This window comes from Nerophis lumbriciformis, linkage group LG09 (genome assembly GCF_033978685.3).
Source record: "Nerophis lumbriciformis linkage group LG09, RoL_Nlum_v2.1, whole genome shotgun sequence".
NCBI lineage: Eukaryota > Metazoa > Chordata > Actinopteri > Syngnathiformes > Syngnathidae > Nerophis > Nerophis lumbriciformis.
In genome coordinates, this window is record NC_084556.2 from 11,225,090 (window position 1) to 11,241,172 (window position 16,083).

Genomic DNA, 16,083 nt, shown 5'->3' on the forward strand with positions numbered 1-16,083 from the left:
AAATCTTCCAAATTGTACGCTCTTCTCCAAACTGGCTTCATATTGAATATCAACAGTACAAAACGTATACTTTTGAACTAAAACAACAAAATGCAGTTGTAAACAGCCATAAAAGAGGAGCTATCATTTTTACCAACATAACTTGTTGTAGAGATTAACATGAACTAAACCTACACTTGTTGTAGAGATTAACATGAACTAAACCTACACTTGTTGTAGAGATTAACATGAACTAAATCAACACTTGTTGTGGAGATTAACATAACTAAACCTCAGTGAGCGTCTTCAGGCACCAAAGCAGTCCACCAGCTTCTTGGTGTTCCAGGGTCCGGCGTTGATGCTAAGGAAGTGTTGCTTGACCAGCTCTTTGACTGTCTGGTAGACTGACGCTTCTGCCTGTGCCACAGAAAACGACAACATGATCGATTTTAGTTAAGCAGACAGTTAAAGAAAAAGAAAAATAGAAAAAACTTTCACCTTGACGCTGTGGTAGGTGGGAAGATCCAGCAAGTAGCCATGTCCACCCAGCGGGGCCACTCGCCGGAAGTAACTGTAGAGCGCTCGCTTGCACAGCCTGCTGGAGAAGCCGGGCCCGCTCACAGATGGGGAACTGCAAGGTGATAACACAAAAAATTAGTGGAGGTGTCTGTCAAGAGTTTCAGCAAATTTGAACCATGGAAATTTGTAACTTTGACATACTAATTGTTGCTTAATGTGAACTTGGTGTCACAAATACTGCAAAATGTATGCAAACTATAATTTCCTATGCGTGAAAACAATACTCTAGTTTGGTTTTGTGACTCTGTAGTTTTGATAATTTCAGTTCTGAAAATCGTGTCTCATAAATCGCAGACTAATGAAACTAACACTTTTGGAGCGCCGTCTGAAAAAGACAGGTTGTCTTACAATTAGGAGGCAAACCATCAAGTGGCTTGTCCTCTTGTCAGTCAGAGCCTTCAGTCTGTCACTCACACACATACAGTGGAACCTCGATTTACGAACCCCTCATTTATACTAACTTTTCAATTTTTGAAACATAGATAGCATAAAAATATGCTTCGTTTTCTGAATCTAGTCTCAGTGTACGAACGCTTCATCCATGAGCGGGCTAATAAGTCTATGTCAGCAAAGCAGTGCTGTCCTTAGCAACTGTGCCAATTGCTACTTGGTATGCTATTTAGTGTTTTTTTTAAAACATTTTTACAGCATTTTTTCTCGTTTTGACTGCTTAATATGTGTCCAAAGAAGATGTGTGGTTTGAAACATTCAGGAAGTATCTACAGCGTTGTTGACAGTTGACACTGCCTCCTCCCACCCCCTTTCTTCAGCTGAACACAAAGATTAACCAACAATGTAAAGTTGTTTAATTTTTTTTTTTTAATTTCTAATCATTGTAGCGACCTGGCTGTCACTGTTAAAGAGTTTTATTATTTCAAACTGAAGGCTAGTGACAGTGTGTGTGTTTGTAGCGGCTGCGTAGGAATAGGTACAGTTCAGTTAGCAGAAGTTGTTTTGACTTTGTTATTAAATAGAAAGTTGATCCATCGCCCCCTTGTTATGATTGTTGGATGATATACAGTACTGTATGGTGCTTTATATCGTGTTCAAAGTGTACAAACTTGTACTAAAATGGACTTTTGCTAAAGCTGAAACCCATTATTTATGTTTACATTGTTCCTTATGGAGGAATTTGCTTCAATAAACAAAGTTTTCTATTTTCGAACCCTGTTCAGTAACCAATTAAGTTCGTAAAATGTAGGTCCCACTGTACTTCACAATTTACTGTGGCAAGTAGATTTGTGCGAAGGCATTTGACAGAAATGGCAAAGCTACCTGTCGTCGATGAAGCCTTTGCTGCTGTCCACCACCTCAATGTCTTTGTCTCCGAGGCACCAGTTGACGCTGAGGACGTCAGGCTGCTGCGATGCCTCTGCTGCTCCCTCCTCGTCCCAGTGCAGAAAGACAATGTCCTGTTTCTTGTAGGTCGAAGGCAAGATGTCCTCCCAGCCTTCGCCCAGATTGTCGTTAGTGATGTCGGCCAATTGGTCGTTGAACATTTTCTGACCTCCTGCATGATGTTAACGGTGTACACTTTGAGCTTCAGTATATTTGAGCGTAACATCTTTGCCGTGTGATGTTACCGAGCACCATGCTGGTGATGTAGATCGGCTGGATGAAGTGACTCAGTAGAGCGCCTTGTACCCCTACGAAGGTCCACACGCACAGCTTGTCAGTGCCTGACATGGAACACACTTTGGCACCCCAGTAGCTCGGGTCAAGGTAGAAGGCCGGAACCAGTCGGCTCTTGGCGTGATACTGCAGCTTCAGAGGGTACCAAACGTTGTGGGCCGAGCCCCTAAGGATGCCATTGATTGAAATATAAATGTGGTGAATAGTGTCTGTACAAACAGGGGCAAACAAAACCAACCTCAAGTCGAAGTTTTTAGCGGCTCCTTCAGGGGACTGATTGGTGTAAAGGTGCAAGCTGGTTTTCGCTTTAAGCTGAAGCTGTGGTCCATCTGTGCTACTCTCGAATATGCAGCACTCTTTGGTCTGAGGGTCGGCTTCGAAGAAGAGCAAAAGTTGCTTGTGGAGGAACCTAAATACAAAGAAACGGTCAGCACTCTGAAACACAATCAAACAAAGTATGAATAGGGTTGGCCTTTGTTTGAATTAGGACGATTACAGTTTCTTGTTTCGAGTCCGGTTCCAATTCTTTAGGGAGGCAGGGTCAAAAATGTACAATACATTTCTCACAGGGCTATGTTTAAACAGCATATAAATATCAATCCTTTGAAGTTGAATATATACTGAACAAAAATATAAACGCAACACTTTTGTTTTTGCTCCTATTTTTCATATATACACAAAATACCTATTCCTCTCAAATATTGTTCATAAATCTGAGTTATTGAGCACTTATTTGCCAAGATAATCCACGCCACCTTACAGATGTGGCATATCAAGATGCTGGTTAAACAGCATGATTATTGCACAGGTGTGTCTTAGGCTGCCCACAATAAAAGGCACGCAGTGCAACACATCTCCTTCGCATTGAGTTGATCAGGTTGTTGATTGTGGCCTGCGGGATGTTGGTGCACTCTTCAATGCCTGTGCGAAGTTGCTGGATATTGGCAGGAACTGGAACACACTGTCGTATACGCCGATCCACAGCATCCCAAACATGTTCAATGGGTGACATGAACTGGGATGTTTTCAGCTTCCAGGAATTGTGTAGAGATACTTGCAACATGGGGCTGTGAGGTAATGTTCTTGGGGGAATGGCAAAACAACGGGCCTCAGGATCTCATCACGATATTTCTGTGCATTAAAAATGCCATCAATATAATGCACTTGCATTCGTTGTCCATAACATATGCCTGCCCATACCATAGCCCCACCCCCACCACGGGCAACTTGATTCACAATGTTTACATCAGTAAACCGCTCTCCCACACGCTGTCTGCCATCTACCCTGAACAGTGAAAACCGGGATTCATCCGTGACGAGAACACCTCTCTAACATCGAATGTGAGCATTTGCCCACTCAAGTCGGTCACGACGACGAACTGCAGTCAGGTTGAGACCTCAATGAGGATGACGAGCATGCAGATGACCTTCCTTGAGATGGTTTCTCAGTTTGTGCAGAAATTCTTTGGTTATGCAAACCAATTGTTGCAGCAGCTGTCTGGGTGGCTGATCTCAGACGATCATGGAGGTGCACCTCCTGGATGTAGAGGACCTGCGCTGGTGTGGTTATACCTGGTCTGCGGTTGTGAGGCCGATTGGAAGTACTGCCAAATTCCCTGAAACGCCTTTGGAGACGGCTTATGGCAGAGAAATGGACATTTAATTCATGGGCAATAGCTCATGACATCTGCATGCTCCCTCAAAACCTGTGACATCTGTGGCATTGTGCTATGTGATAAAACTGCACATTTCAGAGTGGCCTTTTATTGTGGGCAGCCTAAGGCAGACCTGTGCAATAATCATCTTGATATTCCACACCTGTGAGGTGGGATGGATTATCTTGGTAAAGAAAAAATGCTCACTAACACAGATTTAGACAGATTTGTGAACAATATTTGAGAGCAATATGTCTTTTGTGTATATAGTAAAAGTTTTAGATCTTTGAGTTCAACTCACGAAAAATGGCAACAAGTGTTGCGTTTGTATTTTTGTTCAGTGTAAATGTTATGAATTTTTATTCCACAGGAGTACACGTTCAAAAATTGTTCACTTTATTTTTGAAAACCTCAAAAAAACATCTACATTCAACCTGTTTATGTGTTAGAGATAGGGGTGTTCTAATTAATAGTTTTGTTGGCTGCCGATCACATGTATCAACTGTAAATGTAAAATGTATTTATGGTGAGTGGTATTGACAGTTCAACAATTCCAATACAATATATAAACTAGTTCTTTTTTAAATTTTTATACATACAATTATTGCAAAACAAAATCAATAGTACACAATAGCTAAACAAAAAAAACTATTACTAGATGAAATCCTTTGGTTTTTACCCACAAAGTCTTCCCGTGTTTAGGGAATTATTCTCAGTTTGTAAACATTTAAAAAAAAAAAAAAAAGATTCTGAAAACAAAAATATTGATCTAATCACTCAAGTATCGATCATATAGTGATACTACCTATGGTAGTATCAACACTACCGATTTATGGATCAATCCGTCAAATGCAGCTGAGATTTCCTTACATGCCTGCCTGGCAAAGGCTGCTACAAGGCAACAGAGCAGCCCAACAGTTGTTATATTATCCTCTCTCACTATAATCTACTTGTTCATTTCCTGCTAAAAGGTGCTTACTTTCTACCGTAACGTGCTTCCGTCTACACTTCTTAAACTTTATTAAGCACTTATTTCTTCTGTTGTTTCAAGCTAGTTTAGCGGCTAGCTTAGCTATCAGCTTTTTGCTCCTGCTTGCACTTCCTCTGTGTCTAACATATTTAGCCTCGACCTCCAGAGATAATACTACTTGTAATAAATTTACTTTATTTGCTGCAATGGATAATTATTAGGGGAGCAGCTCTACATGGTATATGGAGATAAACCGTATGCTAAGCTGCTTTGTGGCAGCTATTTCTTCCGGCTGGTGGACTGAGCATTGAAAACAAGAATTTACATTTAAAATAGTGGACGGTTCCGGGAGAATCGGAATGTAGGCCAGGGCGATATATCGATTTTATCTATATATAGAGTTTTTGTTGCAGACGTTTAGGGCTGCAACAACTAATCGATTAAATTCGATTATAAAAATAGTTGGCGATTAATTTAGTCATCGATTCGTTGGATCTATGCTATGCGCAGAGGCAATTATTATTATTATAATTTTTTTTAATAAACCTTTATTTATAAACTGCAACATGTACAAACAGCTGAGAAACAATAATCAAAATAAGTATGGTGCCAGTATGCTGGTTTTTTTTCAATAAAATACTGGAAAGGATAGAAATGTAGTTTGTCTCCTTTATCCGATTATTAATTGATTAATCGAAGTAATAATCGACAGATTAATCGATTATCAAATTAATCGTTAGTTGCAGCTGTCAAGCCAAATTTCTTCCCCCTCCCCATTTACTTCCGGGGTCATTTCCTCTTACGTCATTGACAGCGATCGATAGAATCCAAATCTCCTGAAAATGGTGGTGTCACTGAATGACATTTGTCTTTATCTTTCCTAGGGGTCTTATGTCAAACACCAGCAGGCTTTGAAAAATTCCAGGCGGAGTGTTAGGGAAAATTTCAGGCGGAGTGTTAGGGCCGCTGCTGGGAACTTCTGTCTTCGTGGTAACGTGCAAAAAATATTAAATAATATATAATACTGTTAAATGTCTGTACTTTAAATCAACATTATTGTTGAAACCATTTCACTAATATTAATTAATATATAATACTGTTAAATGTCTGTACTTTAAATCAACATTATTGTTGAAACCATTTCACTACAATATTGTGTGTGCTGCTGTCCTGTGTCAAAGCCGAAGTGCTCCTGATGGGTGCTGGTTAGCGCCTTGCATGGCAGCTCCCTCCATCAGTGTGTGAATGTGTGTGTGAATGGGTGAATGTGGAAGTAGTGTCAAAGCGCTTTGAGTACCTTGAAGGTAGAAAAGCGCTATACAAGCACAACCCATTTATCATTTATCATGTTATCGATCACTGTCAATGACTTAAGAGGAAATTACGTAAGTAAGAGGAAATTACGTAAGTAAGAGGAAATTACGTAAGTAAGAGGAAATGACCCCGGAAGTAAATGGGGGGGAAGGTTTTCGTAGGGGGAAGAAATTTGGCGTGACACAGCCCTACAGACGTTATAAAAAAAATAATTAAAAAAATTATAATTTTTGCCCCTCTTGCTATGGCATACTTTTTGCCCCCAGTAGTTTGTGCCGTTCCCCTTACTTCCTTAGCAGAGATTCACACATCTAGCAAAACCTGGCTAATGCTAACGCTAACAAGAACGAGACATTTGTTCCAAAGAAAAGTGTTGTCAGTACTTGTTTTGAATGATCATTTGTATTAAATGGTTTCTTACAAGAATAGGGGTGAGGGGGGGGTTAAAAAAGGAAAAAAAAACTACAGTATTTTTCGGACTATAAGTCGCAGTTTTTTTCAAGTCTCCAGTGCGACTTATATATGTTTTTTTCCTTTTTGATTATGCATTTTTGGCAGGTGCGACTTATACGCCGCTGCGACTTATACTCCGAAAAATACGGTAAATCAAATTTAGGGCCATATCGCTCAGGTCTATCGGAACGTAAGACCCGGGTCCCAACCATGCCAAACCCTCAGTATGAAGACCATGTTGTCTACCTATGGAGTGCCCGCTTAGCAACGATGATGGAGTGACAGTCGTGTAGCATTGTGCCGTTGAAGCAAAGCCAATTAGTGCAGCTGAAGCAGCCGGCTCCGAGCGCCACCACTTGGTACTGATCACAAACACGGCCAGCTGTGTCTGACACCTCTGTAGGATAGAAGCACAGGAAATAAATATCAGGAAACGGGCCCTACAGGATAGAATGTCAAGTTCAATATGGATTTGGACCTGGAGGTAATTGATGGATTTATACAGTAGGTGCGCCAAGGGCTAATATGCCACAAAAGTCAAACAATAGCACTTTCATTAAATTTCCACGAGTGTGTTTTGCTTTTTCTTTAACTTTTTTGGGAACCTGAATGAATGAAAAAGTGCAATAGTAACCATAGAACCATAAATTAAACTTCCTGCGACACCGTAAAAGGTACGCGTGCTCAGTCCATCACAAGCCAAAAGGTGACAGTGAGTGTTGTTACTACAACACCAAACAACATCAGGTGTTTTCAAAAGGTGAGCAGTTTTTATCTTTATTCAAGCTTTATTGAACTACTTTTTACACTTGTACTGTATCACATGAAATTGATTAATTCACCTTACTTTATTTTTGTGTTTTATGTTTATTTTATTATGGGACCTTGGAAATTCTGTACAATATATTGCTACTAAAAACAAGTATTGCTTAAATACTGTTTTATTCACACATTGAGACAACAGAAAGTGACCATAGTGAGATAGTGGACTCACCTCTTACGATTACAAACGCTGCCATGTGGCTCTTACAGCTGTAAAAATTAGGACACATCTTCAGGAGGCTGTCAAACTTGTCACTGCTAATGGCTGCCATGTGCTTTTTGTGGTACTCTGTGGACCAAACTAAAAAGACAGGATACAGTGTAATGAACACTCACTGGCTACAATATCAGGTCCACACTACAGATTGACCGATATGTTTTTTTTCAGGACCGATACCGATTATTAGTAGTCAAGGGGAGGCCAATAACCGATTTTTGGAGCCGATATTCATTTGCAGTAAAAGTTATTTAAACGTGAATAGTATACATCAGTAAACAGCTGGACAAGGCATTTAAGTTGTTTTTTTAAACATTATTTTTTAGGAAACGTCGGACCAGCAGAGACATACTGTTTTATGCCGCACTAATGATGTGGTTAATTTAACACCAAACATTATCACATGGTTTCACAAACACCTTTATTACGTATGTCTCAGAGGAGCATCAACATTTGCATTTCAAAATATGGGAAATCTCCTGGGAAGATTGGTAAAAATATGGGATTTTTCTACATCACAATAACTCGCCATATACTAAATTTTATAGCAGTTAATGGATTTAATACATTGTAAGGTTTCTCGTGAGGTACCCTGAAATATTTTTTGGTTAAAGTTTATTTCGATAATGTATACAGTTTTAATATGACACATCACATTATTTTATTTTTCTATTTACATGTCCGAAAAGCAGTATGAGGAAGCAAAGCTTATTTAATCCGACCCCTTTTCCATTGCATAGCAATTACTTACACATATATCCCTTCCTGTTCTCAATTTGTGACACAATTTACCTCAATGATTTCTCAATATGGTTGATATGAAATACAGTATATGATTTCTAAATATGGCAAACAGTTAAATACAAACAATTCTGGGCTCCTTTATGTAATGGAGCCCAGAATGTCATTTTCAATGCTAGCTTCACATTTTCAAAGCTGGCAGACATCATTTTTGTTACGAATGTTACAGAAAGTGTGAGCTCGACCTGGGCGATATGGCCTAAAATAGAATCTCCGTTTTTATTACAAAAAAAAACTAATTTACAATTTTTTTCCCTACTTTTTAGATAAACCAGTGAATACAAATGACAGAGATAATTCAAAACAAGTTTTGCTTTTATTTGATCAAAAACTAGCAGTTTGAAATGACACTGCATACACTGTTTCTTACTCTTAGCAACATTCTAGTTGTATCATGTTATTTTTCAATCAGATATAAATTGTACTTTTTATGCAATAATTATCAAATAACTAAATTAAGTGCGTCCTCAACCAAACCTAACCCCCCCCCTCCACACGCCAAATTGTAAATAATGTAAATAATTCAATGTATACACCCTGATGATTATCTTGTGTGATGACTGTATTATGATGATAGTATATATGATAGTATATATCTGTATCATGAATAAATTTAAGTGGACTCCGACTTAAACAAGTTGAAAAACTTATTCGGGTGTTACCATTTAGTGGTCAATTGTACGGAATATGTACTTCACTGTGCAACCTACTAATAAAAGTCTCAATCAATCAATCCTCTGGGAGGCAATACTTGCTTGAATAAAATACTTTTGTGAACAAAAATGTAGCATTGTGTACATTGCATACAAATAAATAAAAATCTCGAACATTGAGATTAATACTTTTGTCTTGAATAAAATACTTCTGTAAATAAAAATTTAGTATTGGACATTAAAAGCAAATAAACTCCAATAAATCAATAAAAGGTACCAATAATCATTAAATAGTAATACAAATCAATCAGATCAATAAGGCGCAAACTCAAATCTTTCGTTTTGAATAAAATACTACTGTAAATAAAAATGTACACTGTATGCAAATAAATAAGCAAGTAAAACATTGAGATAACCCTTTAGTTTTAATAGGTGGATAAACGCAGGCTTTTCCCTTTTTAGTGTGTACTGATATCAAAGACGATGTACACTTCATTGCACATGTAATATATCACTATCCGGTTTGGATGTGCAGAGCGACTATTTTAGTGATCGCTCCGTACATTGTTCTCCTTTCTCATCATGCATGGTACCTTGTGTAAATGATTCCACCACAGTAAGCTGCTTCTTAGGTGGAGTTTGTTGTTGTTGTTGTTGTTGCTGCGGCCTCGTAAAGAGTTGCATTTCTCCCACTCGGCTCGATGCTGTTTTAGATATGTTTGTTGTGCTGCTTCCGTTTTTTAAAGAAACTTTGCAGCGTGCAGGCAATTGTTCCACTCTTGTTGCCGCAAATCTAATGCAGACACTTATCTTTTCTTTGAAACAAACGTCTCGCTCTTGTTAGCATTAGCCATGTTTTGCTAGACTTGTAGAGTTCTGCTTAGGAATTAAGGGGGCGGGTGAGAGCATGAGAAGAGCTCATGGGGGCAAACGAATATGCCGTAGCAAGAGGAGAAAAAGATAGATTTTTTATTTTTTTAGTTCGTCTGACACAAAAAACACGAATTTATCGATAAAATCGATATATCGCCCAGGCCTTCTTTTCTTTCTTAAATCTCCTATTTGTTAATTTACACAAAAGATAGACTTTTGGCATAGATACATTTTCTGTCATCTTCATCTCCATCGATCTCTATTTGATTGAATCACGGAACATAAAAACTTGCCGCACTCTTAAATGTGCCCACGCTGCGAGTGTTGCGAATGGAGGCTTGACCTGCGACTCGCTGCAGTAGCGAAAACACTCACAACGGGAGGGGAACTCCAGGAAAGAAGGACAAAATCTGGAATTCCCAGCAAAAAAATTTCTTTTTTGACAAGTTCATGTAAGCAGAGGAGACATGCTGTCGACGATAAGCACTACAAGGAGATAAGGGGGAGGGGATTGTTCTGTTGTATTTGTGGGGGGAAGAAAAAGGCCGATACTGATTTATACATCAGCGCCGATAATCGGTCGATCCCAAGTACAGACCTACTATTTGTCATGTTTTAAACAGAACCTGAATCTGGCACAGGGGAAGATGAAGATTCCAGTGATGTGGGTCTTTCAGTGGAATTTTTGACAACATTAACTATAAACAAAGAGTGAGATCATTAAAAAGGCAATGATCAAATACAGTAGGCCAACCTAAAGTGAAAATTGTACCTTCACTTTCTACACCAATCCCAGTGTCCTCGGTCTCCAAAATTAGCTTTGCATTTGACAACACGTACTCAGAGAGGGACATGTCAGTCACACAGAATAAAGGCTCTTTGTCTTCTTCCTTAAGAAGCATACCAGAAGTTAGTAATCTAATCATATCATCATTAAGGCTCTCATTCAAGGTCTGCTTCTTCACACTCCCTTATGGACAAGTTCAATTGTAAACTATAAACCAGTTGTGTTACAATGTACCCTTGTATGCATGTTTAAATGAATAAACTAAACAACAGTACTTCCCCTATCCTTCATAAAATATATCAGGAAATTGCAGGAGCATACATTAACTTGTTTTTATCAATATTGATTTTCTCTGAAACCGAACCACCTCTATTTATTTACCTCATCTTCCAATGAGAATGTACCAGGTTCTAGCATATCTGCATGGTTTGGTGTGGATGTCATCTTTCTTGCTGGTTTGCAAGTCTCTTCACTCACATCGTCATCATGACTATAAGGCAGACAGATTTTGGGTAACAAAACATAGAACATATTGTTGTTGAATGTAGGTACAAGGTACAATGGCCGCTGACCTACTCATCTCCATTGCAGCGGCGGCTTGTGACTGCTAAAATCAAGGTGGTTAGCGATGTGTGTCAATTTTTTTGTACGTATACAGGAACTAATAAAGCACCACAATGTTAATGAATTGAAAACGGTATATTACTGCCTTTGAAAAATACGTGTACTCTTTCTCATCCGCATGCTGCCATGCGGCGGTAACGTACAGAGACGAGAAGCATGTTGAGTGTGTCTGCTTGCACACTCACAGAGCGCACAAGCAGAAACAGGGAGGAGAAGAAAAATGGCAAATAAAGACAATTCTACAGGTTAATAAAGAGGGTGCGTGAAGCGCAATATGGAGGTATTCGGGCTTTAAAACTCTATGAAGATGACGCTTACAACACGGAAGCGCCACGCTGAAAGCGCTTCTTTAAAACATGCTTCACCAAAGGTGGCATTATTTAAGTATTACCACCTTTGCTTCAAACTTAGCTAAACAATGAAATAACAAGGAGTCAGATCGTCAAGTATTACAGTACTTAACTCCCCTGGTGTGCCCATACAGATATGAGACGTGCACACAGCTGTTCGGCTTTATGCCAAATATTAGCGGAGTTAAAACCACCCATGTGGCGCAAACTAATGCAAGTGAAATGACTGAAATGTTGTAACAAATTGTTACAATTTGTGTTGTATCTTTAACAATGTGTGGTTTACCTGCTACATGTTTTATATATGTAGTTTTAGCCATAGTATTGTTTTTAGTATTTACTAATGATTGTATTTTTCTTAAAGCACAGACCAAGCGTGGCAACAAAAAATCGTAAGACATTTAATATAATGTCAGTAAAACTTTATGTTCTATTGTAACTTAATCTTACATTATGACAGGCTATATGTAAAATACACTTTCAAATCTTCTAAAATTGTTCTTTAAGTGCAATAGGAACCACATATCGTAACATATCGTAAGATTTTTTGTTAAAATTAAGCCAAAAATTAAATTAATTTTGAAAAGTATCAAAATACATTTTGGTACCGGTACCAAAATATTGGTATCGAGACAACCATAGTGTAGGGGTTATTTTTGGACTAATTGAAGAGCACAGAGGTTGATGACAGAGTTCACATTTGTCAGAAGTACCTCGACTTAGAAATTTCCGGATCTCATTACGAAAAGTGCAAAAAATCAAGACGCAATATTTTACATACACATGTGCACTCATACATATAAACACAATGCCATCACAAGGCCTTTTGCAATCCTTAAGAAAAAACAGAGAACATCCCTAAACTGTGCTAACACTGTCACTAACACTAGGGTAAGGCTGGGCAATATAAACTTTGGCAAAACTCATATCCCAATATTGTTTGGCTGAATATTGATATACCATACATACCAGCAGTGGTGCGCCGTCAGGGCCAGCAAGGCCTTCTGTGTTGGCCTAACATTACCAGAAATTGTGATCATAACTAAAGACAAAAGTATTTTTCTATTTACTTTTCCTAAATACCTAAAATTATTCATATTCTCTTCATGTCATATATTACGCTCCTTCCAGCGCTGTTGTTTTTAGGTTATAGAGTTTTTATCCAATCAGAATTCAGCTAGCTTATGCTGTCATGCTCTTCGAAATCTGCCAGGGCCTTCAGAATCAACAATGCGGCACGGACACAAACATTTGACAGACAGTTGCGATAGCCAATCAGATCACGAGTTGTTGTCAGTAAGGCCTGCTAGCTGGCCTAAGGCAGATATATAGTGATGTTATGAGCGAAGTAACATAAGAACTCCATTACCCAGCATGCCACAGTAGTGAAGGACATGCGCAGTAGCCCCGTTCAGGTTGTTGAATGTAGACATGCCGGCAGTTGGATGTTTTTTGATGAGCACGCTGTGGTGTAAACTTTAAGAACTCAGCCAACACGCCCCGTATGCATCTTTTATGATTAGACAAGACAACACATATATTTGCAAGGCCATTTTGAAGAAGGATATTTAAAGAGAAACTACATCTTGTGAGACCATGTCGGCCAACCCCAGAAGCTAGCTCAGCTGTCCCGGCGATGAAATGTGAGTTCAGATATTTTATTTCTTTATTTTTTCACGTTTAATATGTTTTTTGCAATTTTAATTTTGACAGTACCACATAAGACATGTTTTAATTGCTGATGTGGGTTCATTGATTTTTAAATGCGCCAGTAAATAACCCGTTTTGTACAATGCCCAGTAGTGCGTAAATGTGTTTCTGTATAGTATTTATCTAGCAATGGTCATGTGGTGACATCAATTATGGTATTTTGAGAGGTAATCATTGAAGTCGGACATCACTGAAGGCCTAGGTGGGAAACGCACGGCCAGGGTTCCCCCTTAATGTAACTGAATGTGGTGCACCGCCACGTCAAAGTTATAGCTGCCACAACCTGAAAATATATTTTTTTATGTGACCCCGAGCCCAGGACCTTCTTATTGTGAGGCACATGCACTAACCCCCGATCCACCGTGCTGCCCGATATGATTTAACCAACAGTGTTTTTCAACTTTTTTGAGCCAAGGCACATTTTTTGCGTTGAAAAAAATCCAGAGGCACACCACCAGCAGAAATGATTAAAAAACGAAACTCAGTTGACAGTAAAAAGTAATTGTCGTAATTGTTGGATATGACTTTAAACCATAACCAAGCATGCATCAATATAGCTCTTGTCTCAAAGTAGGTGTACTGTCATGACCTGTCACATCACGCCGTGACCTATTTTGAGTTTTTTGCTGTTTTCGTGTGTGTAGTGTTTTAGTTCCTGTCTTGCGCTCCTATTTTGGTGGCTTTTTCTCTTTTTTTGGTATTTTCCTGTAGCAGTTTCATGTCTTCCTTTGAGCGATATTTCCCGCATCTACTTTGTTTTAGCAATCAAGAATATTTCAGTTGTTTTTATCCTTCTTTGTGGGGACATTGTCGATTGTCATGTCATGTTCGGATGTACATTGTGGACACCGTCTTTGCTCCACAGTAAGTCTTTGCTGTCGTCCAGCATTCTGTTTTTGTTTACTTTGTAGCCAGTTCAGTTTTAGTTTAGTTCTGCATAGCCTTCCCTAAGCTTCAATGCCTTTTCTTAGGGGCACTCACCTTTTGTTTATTTTTGGTTTAAGCATTAGACAACTTTTTACCTGCACACTGCCTCCCGCTGTTTCCGACATCTACAAAGCAATTAGCTACCGGCTGCCACCTACTGATATGGAAGAGTATTACACGGTTACTCTGCCGAGCTTGAGACAGCACCGACACTCAACAACAACACATAATTTGCAGACTATAATTACTGGTTTGCAAAAAATATTTTTAACCCAAATAGGTGAAATTAGATAATGTCCCACGGCACACCAGACTGTATCTCATGGCACACTAGTTGAAAAAACATAATGTTAAATGATAACATATTTATTAACATCCATCCATCCATTTTCTACCGCTTATTCCCTTTGGGGTCGCGGGGAGCCTATCTCAGCTACAATCGGGCGGAAGGCGGGGTACACCCTGGACAAGTCGCCACCTCATCGCAGGGCCAACACAGATAGACAGACAACATTCACACTCACATTCACACACTAGGGCCAATTTAGTGTTGCCAATCAACCTATCCCCAGGTGCATGTCTTTGGAAGTGGGAGGAAGCCGGAGTACCCGGAGGGAACCCACGCAGTCACGGGGAGAACATGCAAACTCCACACAGAAAGATCCCGAGCCTGGGATTGAACCCAAGACTACTCAGGACCTTCGTATTGTGAGGCAGATGCACTAACCCCTCTGCCACCGTGCTGCCCTATTTATTAACATAATAAACTAATTCATTCGTGTTTTTATATTTCATGCATTTATGACACATAATAAGGGAAATATGAGGTTTTATAGTTCATTTTCCAAAATATAGGATCATTTAAGACAAAAAGCCATTAATTCTTAACTTCAACAAGTCGGAGCTCCCAATAGTAGGCCTATCGCGATGTTGGAGTACCAGTGGAAAGTTATTTCCAAGGGCTTTGCAATGGTGTCAATATTGCTTTGAGATATTTTGCATTTTCATGTTTTTGTCACGTATCGACAGAAAGTTAAACTAACAAACCTTAAAGTGTCCTCCGTCCAGTGGACTTGTTGAGGGCATTTTCGGTTCCATCGTTGGCCGCTCAGAAAGCTAGCAGCACTTCCGCTTGGACTGCGTACTTCTTGACTCATCTTGAATCAACTATTATTGCAAAAGTAAACACCGTTTTTGTCTTCTCGATTTGGTCAAACTGTGTTCAATTCCGCTGTCGCTCGTAAACCAGCCAATGAGAAAAAAAAGTGACAAAAGAATAAGACATACTCTAATTGGCATAGTACTTCAACAAGTGATAGCCACTGACCAATAATGGAGCGCCTTACTCTTCGTATACACCCAAGAGCAAATTGCTCTCTGATTGGCGTAGAGTTTCTATAGACCAATCAAGAAGCGCCTTACTAAAAACAAAGAAATTAGTTCGCAGCGTAAATTGTGTGTATAGTTAGGTTTATCGTTAGTTTCCTCGAGTTTACACAACGCTGTGGCCGGTAAGTGTTCACTTAGTCTTATTTTTCTACAATTAATGTGTATTACTGTGTTTGTTGTAACTTGTGATGTACAACAGAAACTCTTAATTGTTCTTCTCAAGTAACTAAAGCGTGCCGTTCTACACTAATTAAAAATACAACCACAATAAACATACTTTTCAATGAACTTTAACCTAATATCTTCCTTAACACAGAATTTATCACAGCTTTTGTTTTGGATGTCGTC

At 39.0% G+C, this 16,083-nt stretch overlaps 1 protein-coding gene across 2 annotated transcripts; it reads right to left on the reverse strand.

The window, feature by feature from the left end:
* Positions 1-5: 5 nt before the first annotated feature.
* adad2 (adenosine deaminase domain containing 2) lies at positions 6-15,654 on the reverse strand. Of its 2 annotated transcripts, XR_009815437.2 has the most exons (12): positions 15,394-15,654; positions 11,117-11,225; positions 10,721-10,838; positions 10,575-10,646; positions 7,577-7,705; positions 6,829-6,979; positions 2,429-2,599; positions 2,142-2,356; positions 1,834-2,068; positions 478-610; positions 205-396; positions 6-170 (listed from the first exon to the last, which is right to left on the reverse strand). XR_009815437.2 is itself a non-coding variant. In XM_061962577.2 (11 exons), the coding sequence occupies exons 1-11, from the start codon at positions 15,501-15,503 to the stop codon at positions 286-288; spliced, it is 1,554 nt and encodes a 517-aa protein (XP_061818561.2). In that variant the 5' UTR covers positions 15,504-15,654; the 3' UTR covers positions 6-285. The 2 variants fall into 2 exon arrangements, 1 of the variants encoding a protein (XP_061818561.2); XM_061962577.2 differs by having other exon boundaries at positions 6-396.
* Between the last annotated feature and the right edge of the window lie 429 nt (positions 15,655-16,083).

Bases quoted from the DNA above. Each gene is read 5' to 3' on its own strand.
- adad2 (XM_061962577.2), bottom strand. From the start codon at position 15,503: ATGAGTCAAGAAGTACGCAGTCCAAGCGGAAGTGCTGCTAGCTTTCTG. The intron at 11,226-15,393 runs GTTTGTTAGTTT...TCTGCCTTATAG, and splicing joins TGGACGGAGGACACTTTAAG to TCATGATGACGATGTGAGTG. The intron at 2,600-6,828 runs GTAGACAACATG...CTTTGTATTTAG, and splicing joins GCTAAGCGGGCACTCCATAG to GTTCCTCCACAAGCAACTTT.